This window comes from Lepeophtheirus salmonis, chromosome 13 (genome assembly GCF_016086655.4).
Source record: "Lepeophtheirus salmonis chromosome 13, UVic_Lsal_1.4, whole genome shotgun sequence".
In the NCBI taxonomy this organism is placed as follows: domain Eukaryota; kingdom Metazoa; phylum Arthropoda; class Copepoda; order Siphonostomatoida; family Caligidae; genus Lepeophtheirus; species Lepeophtheirus salmonis.
In genome coordinates, this window is record NC_052143.2 from 8165345 (window position 1) to 8179950 (window position 14606).

General features: G+C 31.3%; 1 protein-coding gene across 2 annotated transcripts; it reads left to right on the forward strand.

The window, feature by feature from the left end:
• Positions 1-8969: 8969 nt before the first annotated feature.
• LOC121128601 (soluble guanylate cyclase 88E) lies at positions 8970-14343 on the forward strand. Of its 2 annotated transcripts, none has more exons than XM_040724196.2 (7): positions 8970-9107; positions 9179-9461; positions 9510-9568; positions 9627-10088; positions 11410-11546; positions 11600-12459; positions 13931-14343. In XM_040724196.2, exons 1-7 carry the CDS (start codon positions 9009-9011, stop codon positions 14089-14091), a joined length of 2061 nt encoding a protein of 686 aa, XP_040580130.1. In that variant the 5' UTR covers positions 8970-9008; the 3' UTR covers positions 14092-14343. The 2 variants fall into 2 exon arrangements, with proteins under 2 accessions (XP_040580130.1, XP_040580131.1); XM_040724197.2 differs by having other exon boundaries at positions 11600-12453.
• The last annotated feature ends 263 nt before the right edge of the window (positions 14344-14606 follow it).

A 14606-nucleotide genomic window follows, 5' to 3' on the forward strand; every position in this document is an offset into this window, starting at 1 on the left:
CATATATTAATAGTGTACTTTTAAAATTCAATAAAAGAGCTCCAATCATCAATCATAAATTTAACATGTGTCAGAAACTATGACAGGGCTAGACTATTTTTTCAGTCAGATATGAGTTCCACACCCGTCGTGTTAGGTGCCTTAACCAAGTCAAGGTTGGGTTGAGGAATAAGATTGACCTTTTTTTTCAAAAATCTTCTAATTCTGTCTTGTGACACGTTCATCTCACGGGAGTGCTGGCTGATGGAAATTTTGGAGTTGTTGCTGATTACGATCAATACATCTTCATTGAAAGCCTCCGTTGCCACAAAACATATCCTACCGCTCCTGTAAAATGTGTTTAGTGTCCTTGTTATGTTTTTTGATTTAAAAACGGTTTGAATCTTAAACTAAGGACCTCTAAAAAAAGAAAAAAATCTTTTGGGGAAAACGTTTTCTTTATTCTTTTTTCAATACCATTTTTTAGTCATTTTTTGTTTAAACAAGCTACAAAGTTTTTTCAAACTGAACATTTTTAAAAATAGAATCGCAAACATCAATCACTGACTGGAATATATAGTTGTTTGATATCATGTTTTCATTTCTTCTTTCTTTTTGAAGTAAATGGAACACAAGTTCAAGTTTATCACAATTCCATATTTCCTACAATAATAAACATATTTAACAGTACATTTAAAATAATGAGCCATGACATTCAAGACATGGATTTTGGTGGATCAAAAGCGGAAAACTTTTTAAATGAAAGAAGCATGGTTTTTCGGGGGAAACTGAGTAGAATTATCGGAATGTCTAGAGAAATGTCAAAAAATGAGCTAACGAAGTACCTTATGTATTGTCAAAATGATTTACCAGACTTAGATCTACTCAATCTAACACCTTTCAATATTTCAATTTGAAATGCAAGTATATCTGTGCAACAAGTATGACTTTGCTTATAATCAATAAACATGATAGATTATGAATAGTTATAAGTAATTTAATCCCTTTTGGATCAAAAGCATTATTTTTCGTTCTCAAAAAATGAGCTAACGAAGTACCTTATGTATTGTCAAAACGATTTACCAGACTTAGATCTCCTTCATTTCAATTGAAATGCAAGAAAAAGTTTTTATAAACATGATAGATTATATAATTTAATCTCTTTCATTAATTTCCCAGATAGCAAATTGAAAAAGTTTTTATTACGATCAATCGAATGACTTGGGAAAAACAAGGAACAATGTCTAGCTTAATAGTGAGGAACTGATCGTTATCTCGATTTGGGATGCGATCATCTATTATATTTGCAATGTGAACCCAGGTACAGTCAGTACTTTCAAATGAGGGGTCTTGGTATAGTTCAAGACGAAATTGAAACAGAATATTGGATTGAGGAAAATTTGGAATGTGATAACAATACCAATCATTTAGAGAATTTGAACAAAATAACATTGTCAAGCAAAAAAAATCCTGGATAATAACTTGAGACTTTCAGAAGGATAAAATTCTTGGCTTTTATAATGGAAGAAAAGAATATCCTGCGGTCATTAATGATTGGTACCTTACAGGCTTTTGCTCTAGAGAATATCATTTTAAAAAGGAAAACACATCTTATTTTATGAAAGGTGTGCGTCTTTATTGTATCCAGGGCAGGTTTTAAAATGAGCAATAAAAAAAGGACAGGATTTTTTATTTTCTATTTTAAATTGGAATATGGTATCGTTTTTGTTTTTTTATTGAATAATTTCATTCGGGGCCTAGGAAACCAGGAAGAGGCAGTTTTACAGTGAACAGGATTGCTATTAACTTCTATCATGGCCGTTTTATTGAAATACCTACAATGTGCGATGCTCCTATTCTTAGCAATCAATCCTTCAGATTTAGGCAAATGCCTGCAATGTCCTCCCCCCCCCTACATAAACCTGTCTCTTATTGTAATACTTCATTTTATTTAAATATATTCATATTTTCAGTGTAACAATGCAATATAATTTACTTGTTACAATGGAGATTGCATATGGCTAAGCAAGAGATTTAACGAGGTTAGTGACTGTACTGATGGAAGTGATGAAGAAAGCTACAAAACAATTTGGGTATCAAACTATAGAAAGGGATTTCCTCCAGCAAAAATGAGTCAAGGAAATAAGTTCAGCATTCAAGTGGAATAATCTGTTCTTAAAATCCGCTGCATTGAAGAAAAATACAATAAATTGGCCCTTAAGATAAAATGGCCCTTAAGATAAAAGTTAAGCTTCGTTGGCAAGATATTCCATCCATTTTTACTGAAGACGAGAAAAATCTTCATTTGGGTTCCGTTGACATATTTTGAAAATTCTGTTGATAGCCCGTTGGCTATCGATGTAGATCGACAGTCCGAAATATCTAGTCTTACAAACTCGAATAATGATTGACATCTGACTGACTTAAGTTAAATTCAGTAATCAAAATATTTCCCTTGTGAAAGTGCATACTTATATATTTTAAACGCCAATATAAGATTGTTCTGTATTGCCATTTTAAATTTGAGCACTATCCATTTGATTATCAGATTTGTAAGATCGAAACAGTTCTCCCCTGTGGCTTGACAAAAGCTTTTGAATTTGAGCTGGCAAATGGAAAGTGGACCACTAAACAGCCGTGGCAACTTATACTCTCTATCAAAGTATCTCAAATTCTCTCCCGAGCACACATTATATCAAAATGATTGATAATTGGCTTCTTTTCTCTCTTCTCATGCCTTTTGTTACCTTTTTTGTGGTCATGTGGATTGAGCGTTTTTCCTATTTGGCAAGGCATAATCCAAAGAAAGAAAAGTCTTACATAAATCGTAAAAATGAGCTCATATTCTATGGTAAATTTGGGATCGTAGTTTTAACTGCTTTCTTCGACATTGTTTATTGGTATGTTAATTTATGCATGTACTATACTGATTAAAGGATTTCTTTGTTAGTTAATAAACTATAATTTAATGGCATATTATTTATGTCAATTTAATAAATCATTTAAGAAGAATTATCATCATTACACAGATGGCAAAATGATATCCTTGAATGATCAATACAAAAATCACCCCCCTCCTTTTGTTGCAACAAGATATACAATTCTGAAGTTATGGTAAAGATCTCACATGAATAAATACAAGTCACTGTAGCTCTGTGCCTCATTTCAAGGAGTAAGTCCCTCATTTCTAAAATCATGTTTTTATTAATGAAAAATAATGCAAAGTGGTACTAATTTCCATTGCAAATTTGTACACTAACAAAGGATGAAACAGCAAAATGAATAAATACATTATTCTTCATAACAAACCTTAACATAGGCACTAAATAGAAACTTTTTCGAAATTTGTATATGTTGAAAACTTTTCGAGAAATAAGATCAATAATAAGGTCGATAATGATTTATAATAAAAAATTTAATATGAATCATTAAAAAAAAAAAAAAACTTGGAAAATTACATTAATCATAAATATTTAAAATAATAATATAAGACTTATCTTTAATATACTAATAATTCGCAATGTTCCATTCAATTTTGATATGTATCTTTGATCATTAGTACAATCTTTCTTAACAAAGTTTTTTTCGTTTATTATTTTTCCGAACATGATTTCTCTTTTCTGTAACAAAATTTCTCATGAATACAGAGAGATATTTTCCAATAAAATCGACATTCTTCTTTGAGGTTATATTTATTAAGTTTTCCACCTCCATTTGCTTGGTAGTGGTAGTTCCTATATATACAATTCCTTTTCGAAGAATACGGTTTTTTCAAATATCGTTATAGAAATTGCTTAGAAGGTAACTACTCTATTTAACATTTCTGATGATCCAGAGAGGCTCTATTACCTATTCTAAGGAATTCAGTAATATAAGTGTCTTATTATTTGGTATTTTTATTTATACTACCTGGCTCTTAACTTTATTGATGCCCCTCATGCGTTTCTCTCTCCTAGAGATTCGATGGGGCTGTCCGCTTTTTCATAAACCGAATGCCATGTTTTACAGCCATGGCAAGACAATAATATAGAAAAAAAAATTAAAGTTTAATACATTTTAAGAATGAAACAGCTTTTAAAAATAATATATATTTTATTTATCCATTCATAATACATTTAAGGGAGTAAGGAGTTTACAATTTAGTAAATATCAAGGGAATGTCATGACAACTAATTTTTGGCACCCAAAAAAGTATTTCATCTTTTGTAATCCATTCTATTAGATCACATCTTTATTTAATTACAGAAAATGAAAAAAGATACAGAATTAAATGGTAGTAAGGCTGACATTAACTATTATGGGGGCCTATACTAAAGTGATTGCATCCCAAACTAGGTTTGGATCAGGATAATATTAGAATGTGGGGGTCGGTTTCAGTGTGTGTGGGGCCTTGGACAAAGATAAATGTATTGCCCTTTTTTCATTCTTTCCCTTTTGAAAATCCCCTATTTTTAGAGTAGATTGAAAAAAAAATGCAAGGATATTTCTAGGCTTTGCAGGACTCTAGACAAGTGCCGCTGCATAGGTTTCAGTGGTTTTAGACTCGCCTTGTATGGCAGGCAAACAATTATTTAATATTATATAATGAATTGTATAAAATTATTGGATTCCAGTAGATCAATATTTAGAACAATAATACTACTAAGTCTGAGTCAATGATAACTACTCCCCTGAAGTAATTAACAACTTTTTAAAAGATCAACCAATGAAAAAAAAAATATATATATATATTGAGATTAAGAAGGGAGTTATCCAGAGATGAAAGGAACACTGCATATAGGACATGAGCGTTGTTTACCTATATTTGTTTCAAACTTTAATTATTACTTAGGGAATATCCGGCCTAGGACTACTAGTTGGAGTAGTACTTCCATAGAAAATTCAGTCACCTGTGGACTAAAGTCTTTACCTTTCATTACTCACTACTATTTGAGACGTTATGAAAGTGATATGATTAATTGATAGTTAAATTAAATGTATTCCTTGACGTAATGTGGTTTTTACAAAGGTGAGTTGGACAACCACAGAAGTTAATTTCAATAATCTAGTCTTTTGAAGAAATAAGAAACGTCTCAAATCCTTGTCAGTAGTAGACCTTGAATTAGAAGTCAATTTCAATTGATATTTAAATCCATTAAAACGAATCCATCTATTCTTTTCCTGGCCTGAGTTTTCCTAGTTTCTTGTAAAAGATTTTCTAGATAATTATGTACTGACTCTTCTTATTTAGATACGAATGTCAAAGAAGTTCAATCCTTGGAATCTGTTTCTTTAGTGACCAAGAAGGACTTACTCGCCAAGATAAAGAAGAACTATCATCCGCTTGGATTAGGATCTTTCAAGATAACACGAATATAGTCCATTCATGAATTACTCATTGACACGTAGTTGAAGAAAGTGACCAACATTTCTTCTCACAAAAGCCAAGATAATTTTTAATTTAGGAATGATTACTTTGTAGCTCCTAAATAAAGACAACGACAACAGTGTATAAAGATTTATTTTCATATACTTTATAGAAATCTATATACCATGTTTATCGAAACCCTCTGATCTCTTGTGCAATGGAAAGAAATAACTATATTGTAATATTTTGAATTAGATACTCTAACTCATACTTATCAATTCGACTCTTCTTCTTTAATGTTAATATTTAATTTACAAACATGATGATATCTAGATGGTCCATTTAAATCTATTTTTGTATTTGAAATCCATTTCCATATTTTTATTTAGTATTTATCCCTTAATTGTTTTATTAAGTTAGGAGTAGAAATGCAATTATTTGTTTTAGAAAACATTGGTTGTGGCTAATTTTAAATAAGTTGATTTAAGTTTATTTCGCATCTTGTTTTAATATTCTAATATTAGTAAAGAATAGTGATATACACACTATGCATACAATCTCATAATTTAAGAAGATGAAGTGTATCAGGAAAGTGATAATGAGGATTCCAACAGTTCTTCAAATATTTGATTAGGAAAGGAGAGGACCTTTTTCGATCATAATTTTACTGTTGTAATTGCTGATTATGTCATTCTATAAAAAATGCTATGATTTTATAAATTATAATTTCCAAAGAAGATTTAAAGACCTTGAACTTTCATCCATTTTCAATGTTAATCAAACGATGATTTTCCTTAGCTGGATTTAATACTTGAGTGTGACTAAGGAAAAAGAGATGGGACTGCATCTCAGAAAACAGAAATCTTCTGGCTTGAAGTGTTGTTCACATAAAACAGAGTATGGCAATGGCGTTTAGAGTGAATCAGAGTCTTCTTGTCACAGAGCAATCTGACAGTTAAGATATGTACTTTGATTTGAAGGGAATTCTAATGATCCTCTCCTCGAGGACCCAGGAACAACAAAAGACGATGGCATATTCATAAACTATAATAATTACTAATTTACAAGTTACAAATATGGAATATTATTAATATAAGTATAACTATAAATATTATAAGTTATAATAACTCAAGCATACAGCGAGGGCATACAACAATTGACGTAATCTTAGGCGAAAAAAACCTAAGATCATCTGGTAGTTAGCCAATAAGTCAATCATACCAAGTGCTATTTATCTCTTATATACTCGCAGACTATCAATGTCATATTATTTCTTCACCATTTTTAAAATAAATAACATATCATTAAAATCTACATACTATTTTGTTCGATACTGTATTGTAATATTGCTTAGTAATATTTGTTTAAAATATTAGTTATTATATTATGTCCATGTAGAAGTAGCCAAAATTTCTTCATAGAAATAATAAAAAAGTCCATTCTTTTTTTTGAGAGTGTTTCCATTTCAGAACAAAAAACTAATGACGTATATCTGGATCCTTTTACTTATAACTGAACGTTCAATAAATCATTTATCCTTTATAAATAGAGAATAATATAATTAATTATAAGTGAAACTTAAACATATATTATATTCAAACCTTGATGGAATATTTGTGTGTTCATTAACGACGGAGAGTAACATTTGGGATAAGTTGCGGAGTTATATTTGTAAATTCCTTGTTGGACTCAGAGTATAATTAAGGATCGACATCGAAGTAATTCTTGCCATGAATTTACTGTGAATTAAATTACTAGGAATGAAATCACCAAGAACCATATAGTTGAGATCCATAAATATTGATACTATTTTGTACTACCTTTGCCGATTTATAAAAAGAGTATCAAAGGTAGTTATTATGAATAAGGTACATGTTATCTCTAAGAAAAAGGATACCATATTTTTACAGAAAGGGGGCAGTATATGAGTCTTGTTGTACCATTTCACAGTTGAGTACTGAACCGCCCCAGTCCTAATACATACAATGATCCGACATACCGGGCCGTGCAAAATTATTTACCGATGATGTAAATATACTTTTTAAGAGGTTTTGTGGCAACCAATCTGATTGTTTCGTATTTTTACTGTTAAAATAAACAAAAATCCTTCTTGTGAGAGCGTAACAACTTCCACACGTGGGACCATATCCAATCAGGAAACAAAGAATATCGAAATTGCAGCCCTCCTCCACTCGGGAGTGACTCATAAAAACATTAAGGAACAGGTTGGGGTCTCGTTGAAGACAATTTACAACGTTTCCAAGCGCTTGGAGGCTGGGGGTGATCTCAAGCATTCCCCCTGGGGCTGGCAGGAAGCCCACTGTCTCAACAAGGCAAGTAAATGCAGTGTTCAAGAGGCCTCCCAACAGGTCCATTGCCGACATGGCCAAAAACATCAACTGTTTCAAGGGCATTGAAAAGGGCTGGAGGAAAGTCCCTGAGGCATACTGAACGCCCTCTTCTAACTGAACGTCAGCGAGAAGAACGATATCAAGAGCTCATCTGGACCCATCATCATTTTTTCAGATGAGAAAACTTTTACGGTCGATCCTGTTTTCAACAGGCAAAATGAACTTGTTGTGAGCTTTGGAGATGTTTGGAGATCCAACGGGAAGGCCATGAAGCTGGTATGGTTCCCTACTGACTCAGATTAACAGCGGAGGATTATGTGAAGATTCTGGAGTCCAAGGTCCTTCCGTGGATCAAATCCATAGTCGGCAACTCTCCTTGGGTTTTTCAACAAGATGGAGCACCCGCCCACGCTTCCAAGAAAGCTCAGGAGTGGTTCAAGGACAACATGAACTTTTGGCCAAGGACTACTGGACCCCTCAGAGCCCAGATCTGATCCCACTAGACTTCCTTATCTAGGCACACGTGAAGACCAAGGCCTGCAAAAAATGACACAAGAACATAAATGCCTTAAAGGTTGCTGTCAACCAGGCCTGGGCCTCCATGGACGCCGATTACATCCAGCAAATATGTGGGAGCTTCAGACGTCGCCTGACCAGTGTTATTGAGTCAAATGGTGGCTACATTGATTAAATTTGATCAGAAACTATTTTATTATTCTAAGAATGTATGAATAAATTGTTTTTCAAGTCATTCGAAATGTCATTATTGTCCGCAATATGTTCTGAACAAAAATCGGTAAATAATTCTGCACGGCCCAGTATATTTGCGCGAGTCTAATAATAGATTTTTGGAAATATATCAGTAATCGGTCAAAGTCATGGAACTATTCAGAAATACGGCATACAGCAAGGATATTAAAATAATTTCAGTCAACGGTCTTAATCTAATTTAGGTGAGTGATCAGTTTTATTTATTTTAGATGAAATAACTATGTTAATGAGGAAATACTTTTTGTTGGCTTATTGAAGGAGCTAATTGTCAATGAAAACATATTGGAGCTTAGTTATAAAAAAATCACAATATAGTCGTACGAGACTCTTCCAAAATCATATTTTTATCAATATTTACGTATAATATAAAATATCGTGATGCGATTTCCATTTCTATGATCAATCAGAAAATAACGTGAGAGTTCTTTCCATCATGCCATAAAGTACTTTGAGTAAGTCAAAAAACAAAATGAATAATTATTGTTTAGACATGATCTCATGTACTCGTACTTTTATTAATCAGTTTACTCTGAGGTTTGTCGGTAGTAATCAGCATAAAAATGTATGGACTCCTTTTAAAAAATCTTTCTGACTATGTGAAGGAAGTGTATGGTGAACAAATGTGGAATAAGGTGGTAGCTTCCTTAAAAATTGAAAATGTAAGGATTCATGAAAACATACCTATATATATATATGTAGGCCTTATACTTTTTTCTTCCTTTTCTCTCAGGATGATTTTATAATTGATAAGGTATATCCTGAAGGGCAGCTTTTAAAAATGAGTAAAAAGGCGATCCAAGTGATAGGAACGAGTAATGAGGATTTTTATGAAGGAATGGGAGCTCATTTTGTGGAATTAACGGGGAAATTAGGATACTTGAAATTGATTTCATCACTTGGAAGAAATTTAAGGAATTTTTTTGTGAATTTAGATAATTTACATCATTATCTAAAGTCAAAATATCCTCGACTCAAGGCTCCATCTTTTTTCTTAACTTCCGAAACTGAAAGAGGTATTTGAGCCCTTGAGTAATCATTTCGTATTGTCAATATATTTTAAGGTATGATTCTTCAGTATCGGAGTAAAAGAAGAGGGTTTCAGTACTATGTTCTTGGTCAGGTTTGTACACAAAATGATGTGCTTCAAAAATATGTTCAAATCCTTTTTTTATGCTCAGATCAAAGCCATTTCAAAACTCATATTCTCTCTGGATATCGATATCACTCTACAAAAAATGGAAGTCATCTATGATACTGTTATCTGTACCTATGATCTCAAATTTGTTAATTCAATTTTCAGTTTTGATCAATCCATGCAAGTAGCTCAAAAGGAAGCCTCTCTTCCAGTTAGAGCCTCTATTATTTTTGAAATGTTTCCTTTTTGTATTTTATTTCAAGACAACTTAAATGTAACATGCATCGGTACGGCACTCCGACACTTTATTCCTCAGGTCGTGGGTCAGAAACTCAGCTCCTATTTTGAGCTGGTGAAGCCTTTGATTGAGTTAACATTTGAGGCTGTTCATTCACACTCCAATAATACATTTGAATTAGCTACACTGGAGGATGTTCGTAATATAAATAAAGATTTCGATGCTACTTCAATTCCAGAGTTTGATGATGAAATGAATATGGATGAGGTAATTTTTTTGATATTGTATTTTATTTTTCCACAAGTTTTGTTTTTCAAATTTTTTTTACAGAAAAATTAATTTTCAGTCTAATACTAAAGATTTTTGAACTTATTTTTCCAAAAAAGGTAATTTTTTTTAATAGCAGTTGATTTTGATTTTTTTTTTTCAAAAAATTTAATATTTGAAATTTAATTATTTGAAAAATAGATGTGGATTTTGGAATTTTTTTCCAAAAATTTAATCATTTGTAAAAAAGCTGTCGATTTTGGTTTTTTGAAATATTTAAAAAAAAAGATTATATTAGAAACAAAAAATTGAATTTTTTTGTGTATAGCGATGGATTTTTGAAATTTTTTTACGAAAATATTTAATTTTGAATATTTTGAAAAAAAATTAATAGTTACAATTTCATTTTTGAAACTTTTTGTAAAAAATCTGTAGATTTTAGAAAAAAAAAATTCCAAAAATTTTAATTTTTGTAAATAGCTACAGATTTTTGAAATATTCTTTCGAAAAAATTTAATTTTTGAGTTGTATTTCCCAACAATTTCAATTTTTTGTAAATAGCTGTGGATTTTTGAATTTGTTTTTTTGAACAATTTAATATTGAAAATTTTAATTTTGAATTTTTTTGTAAAAAAGTTGTGGAGTTTTGAATTTTTAATCCAAAAAATAAAAATTTTCTCTAAATAGCTATGGATTTTTGAAACATTTTTCGAAAAAAATTCAATTTTTTGTAAATAGCTGTGGATTTTTGAATTTGTTTTTTTGAACAATTTAATATTGAAAATTTTAATTTTGAAATTTTTTGTAAAAAAGTTGTAGAGTTTTGAATTTTTAATCCAAAAATAAAAATTTTCTCTGAATAGCTATGGATTTTTGAAACATTTTTCGAAAAAAAATCAATTTTTTGTGAATAGCTGTGTGTTTTGAATTATTTTTTTTTTCTTAAAATTAAATATTTAAAATTTGATTTTTTGAATAATTGTTGTAAATAACATGTGAATTTTGGAATTTTAGTAAGAAATTTTTTTTTTTTTTTGTGAATAGCTATGGATTTTGAATTATTTTTCTCAAAAATTTAATATTACAAAATTTAATTTTTGAATTTTTTCCACAATTTTTTAAATTTTTTTTGTGAAAATCTATGAATTTTTGAAATATTTAAAAAAAAATTTAATTTGAGTGTTTTTTTTATCAAAAAAATTACAAAAAAAAATAAGGCCCCTCCTCTTTAAAATATAATTTTGCAGACGACCTTGTGTAACGTTTTGATATTTATTTGTATTATACTGCTTATTTTTACAACTTATTTTTCTTTTGAAAGGATTTGGATAAGACTTTTCATATTAAAGGACGCATGGTTTTTATTCAAGAATGGCATCAAATGCTTTTCATTGCTTGTCCTATCTTGAAAGAATTAGAGTCCCTGACAACTGTTGGCCTTTTTATTAATGAGTTGAGGTGAGGTTATTCATTAGCAATGGGATTAGGCTCTAAATACATAGTCCTTTTAGCATGCATGATTATTCAAGAGAAACTCTTTTGGCCCAATCGCAACAATATATCGAAACACGGATATCCCTTAATTCCCTGGAAGCGAAATCAAAAATTCTAAATTCACAGTTGACAAGTCTAGATGCAATAAAGAAAAAAACGGATAGTCTAGTGTATCAAATGATACCAAAATCTGTCGCCACAAGACTAAGAAATGGAGAAGGATCCATGAACACATGTGAGGCTTTTGAATGTGTGACCATGTTGTTCAGTGATATTGTTGGATTCACAACCATTTGCTCCAGTCTAAGGCCTCCACAGGTTGTCAAGCTTTTGAATGATTTATACACTGTATTTGACTTTTTAGTGGATCAAAACGCTGTCTACAAGGTTGAAACCGTAGGGGATGCTTACTTTATTGTAGCAGGATGCCCTTTAAGAGGAAGTAATCATGCACTCAAGATCTGTGATATGGCTTTTGATATGGTTGATGGAATATCCATTCTTAGGGATTTTAGTAGTGGGAAAAATATGGAGATGAGAGTTGGATGTCACTCAGGTCCAGTTGTTGCTGGAGTTATTGGGAATAAAATGCCTCGATACTGTCTATTTGGGCACAACGTGGGCTTAACTGAGAAATTTGAATCCAATTCACTTCCCATGAAAATACACATTTCCGAAAATTGTAGAGCTCTTCTTCCGCCGCAATACATAACAGTAGAAAGGAAGGAAGAGGGATTATCGCAGAAAGTAGGGGGTCTTAAGAGCTATTTTTTGACATCTAAGGAAAATAGAAAACCCATCAAGAAACAGACTATAAAAGTTCTTTTACCAACCGACTCAGAAACACCCAAGGTGGATGGTGAACCCAATGGTAAGGGTATACCACATACTTACTTATAAATACATGTTTGACTCTTTTTAACGATGGCCTATTTAGATTGGCTATTTTGGAACTCATCACAGATAGATTTTCCTTTAAACAAATTGCCTATATGCCTAGATCTAAACCTGCTTTTGATCATGATCATCCATGCCATATATATAATTATAAATACTACACATTACACTGCATTAAGTAAATATATTTATGCAGTTAGTGATGAAAATTCCGTGTATTTTGGGCATGTTAAAAAATGAAAATCAACATGGTAAATCTTATAATTTGAAGAATATTTTGGAGGAGACCAGCTTAGCTGTTATATACATATATTTCATTAGATTAGCTATAATCAGCTGTAATGAGAGCGAAGGGAGAAATAAATAAAGAAGGGCATTGGCAAAAATTACTCCGAGTCCAACAAAGACGTTGCATCAAACCCTCAACCTTGCTCTCCTTTTTTTATAGGCCCTTATGAAGGTTCAATCAGGTTTTGAATAGAGTTGAATGTAGTAGGATACAAAGTTCAATACTCAAGAGTTAAATACGAATGACAAAGGCTCAAGAAAAGAAAATTCATTCCTCAGATTACCAATTCCCAAAAAACGGGCGTGCTAAAAAATACACAAGATTTACATCACTATATATAATGCAACTACCTCAAGGGACATATAAATGCAAGGTTATGCCATCACGCAATGGGGTTCCTGGAATTTTCAATTTGATGTACCGTACCGACTGCTGTGCAGGACAAACCGATTTTGACGTCATAGAGTATAACAACCGTATTCTTAACTGTAACAGTCAAGGAAGGCGATATTTAGCTACTTCTGGTAACAGTATATACTATTTGACGTCACTATTAAAAGGCGTGGTGGAAGTCAAACTTAAGTCAGAAAAGCGTTATGGTATAACCTTGTGTTTCTATTAACCTTGAACTACCCTATGATAATATCAATATTGTATGTACTGAGTATAAGTAGTCCGAATAAAGGAGCTTATTTATTCTTCATAACTTTTAAGGGGAGCCAGAACTTATAATATTTCTTGATATTCATAGAAATACTTATTCAAAGGATTTAAATGATTTACTTATAAGGGCAATTTCAAATCAACTTGACAAATAAAAAGACAAAATTCTACTAGACCGTTACATAATATGATGATTTTTTTTTAGAAAAAGCTCTTACTTATGATAACAGTACGTCTTTTTTTCTATTTTTTTTTTTTTTTTTTTTTGGTAAACGGGTCTAAGGGAGTCTTAGAGGCTATGGTTCCCTGGGACTAATATTTCAAAAGAGCAGCACATTAAAAAATGTTTGCAAAAGAAGTAAAAAGCAAGGCAAAAATTAAAAATATTCAAAATAATCCCCTCCCCCCAAAAAAAGAATTAAACAAAATTGTTAAGAAGCGGCATACTGTGTAAATCTATAGTATAGAGGCTGAAACATACATATCATTACATTTCTAGATCTGGATTCTTCAAATGAAGAGTTAAAAGAAAAGCCTCAATTAAGCATCAAAGACAATGAAGACAATTCTACTCCTTCACCAGCAGATTTTCCCTCAATTGATACCGACTCTCAGTACTGTGGAGGCTTCAATCATTCTACAGTTTGTAATTTATTATAAATCATACTATGTATATTGGATCTTAGCTACTCACATCTGAGTACCTTGTACATTTCTTTAATATAAATACTAGAGTAGGTGGCCCAGCGTTCCCGAGGACGTCAAAAAATTAAAATTAATGATATTCTGAACTGTCTCACTTTTTCTGTAATTAATAATGTAAGCAAGATCCGAAAATAGTTATTAGATGGTTTTATTTTGGTTATTAAATAAACTATAATACTATAATATTCGTAGGTATTAAAAATATAATAACACTCATTAAAATAGTTATTTCATTTAGTCATCACAATTAGTTAATCATATAATACTAGAAACAGGTTTGAGATAAAATCCAATGTTAATAGAAATACAAGGTTATACCGTCCAATACGTGTTTACGACTGATGTTTGACTTCCACCACGCTTTTAATAGTGGCATCATAGTGTAGAAGTAGTTGCGTGTTTTGTTTACATTTTCCATTGTATAAAAAAAGAAATAATCTACATTATTCATTCTACAATTTGACATGGCC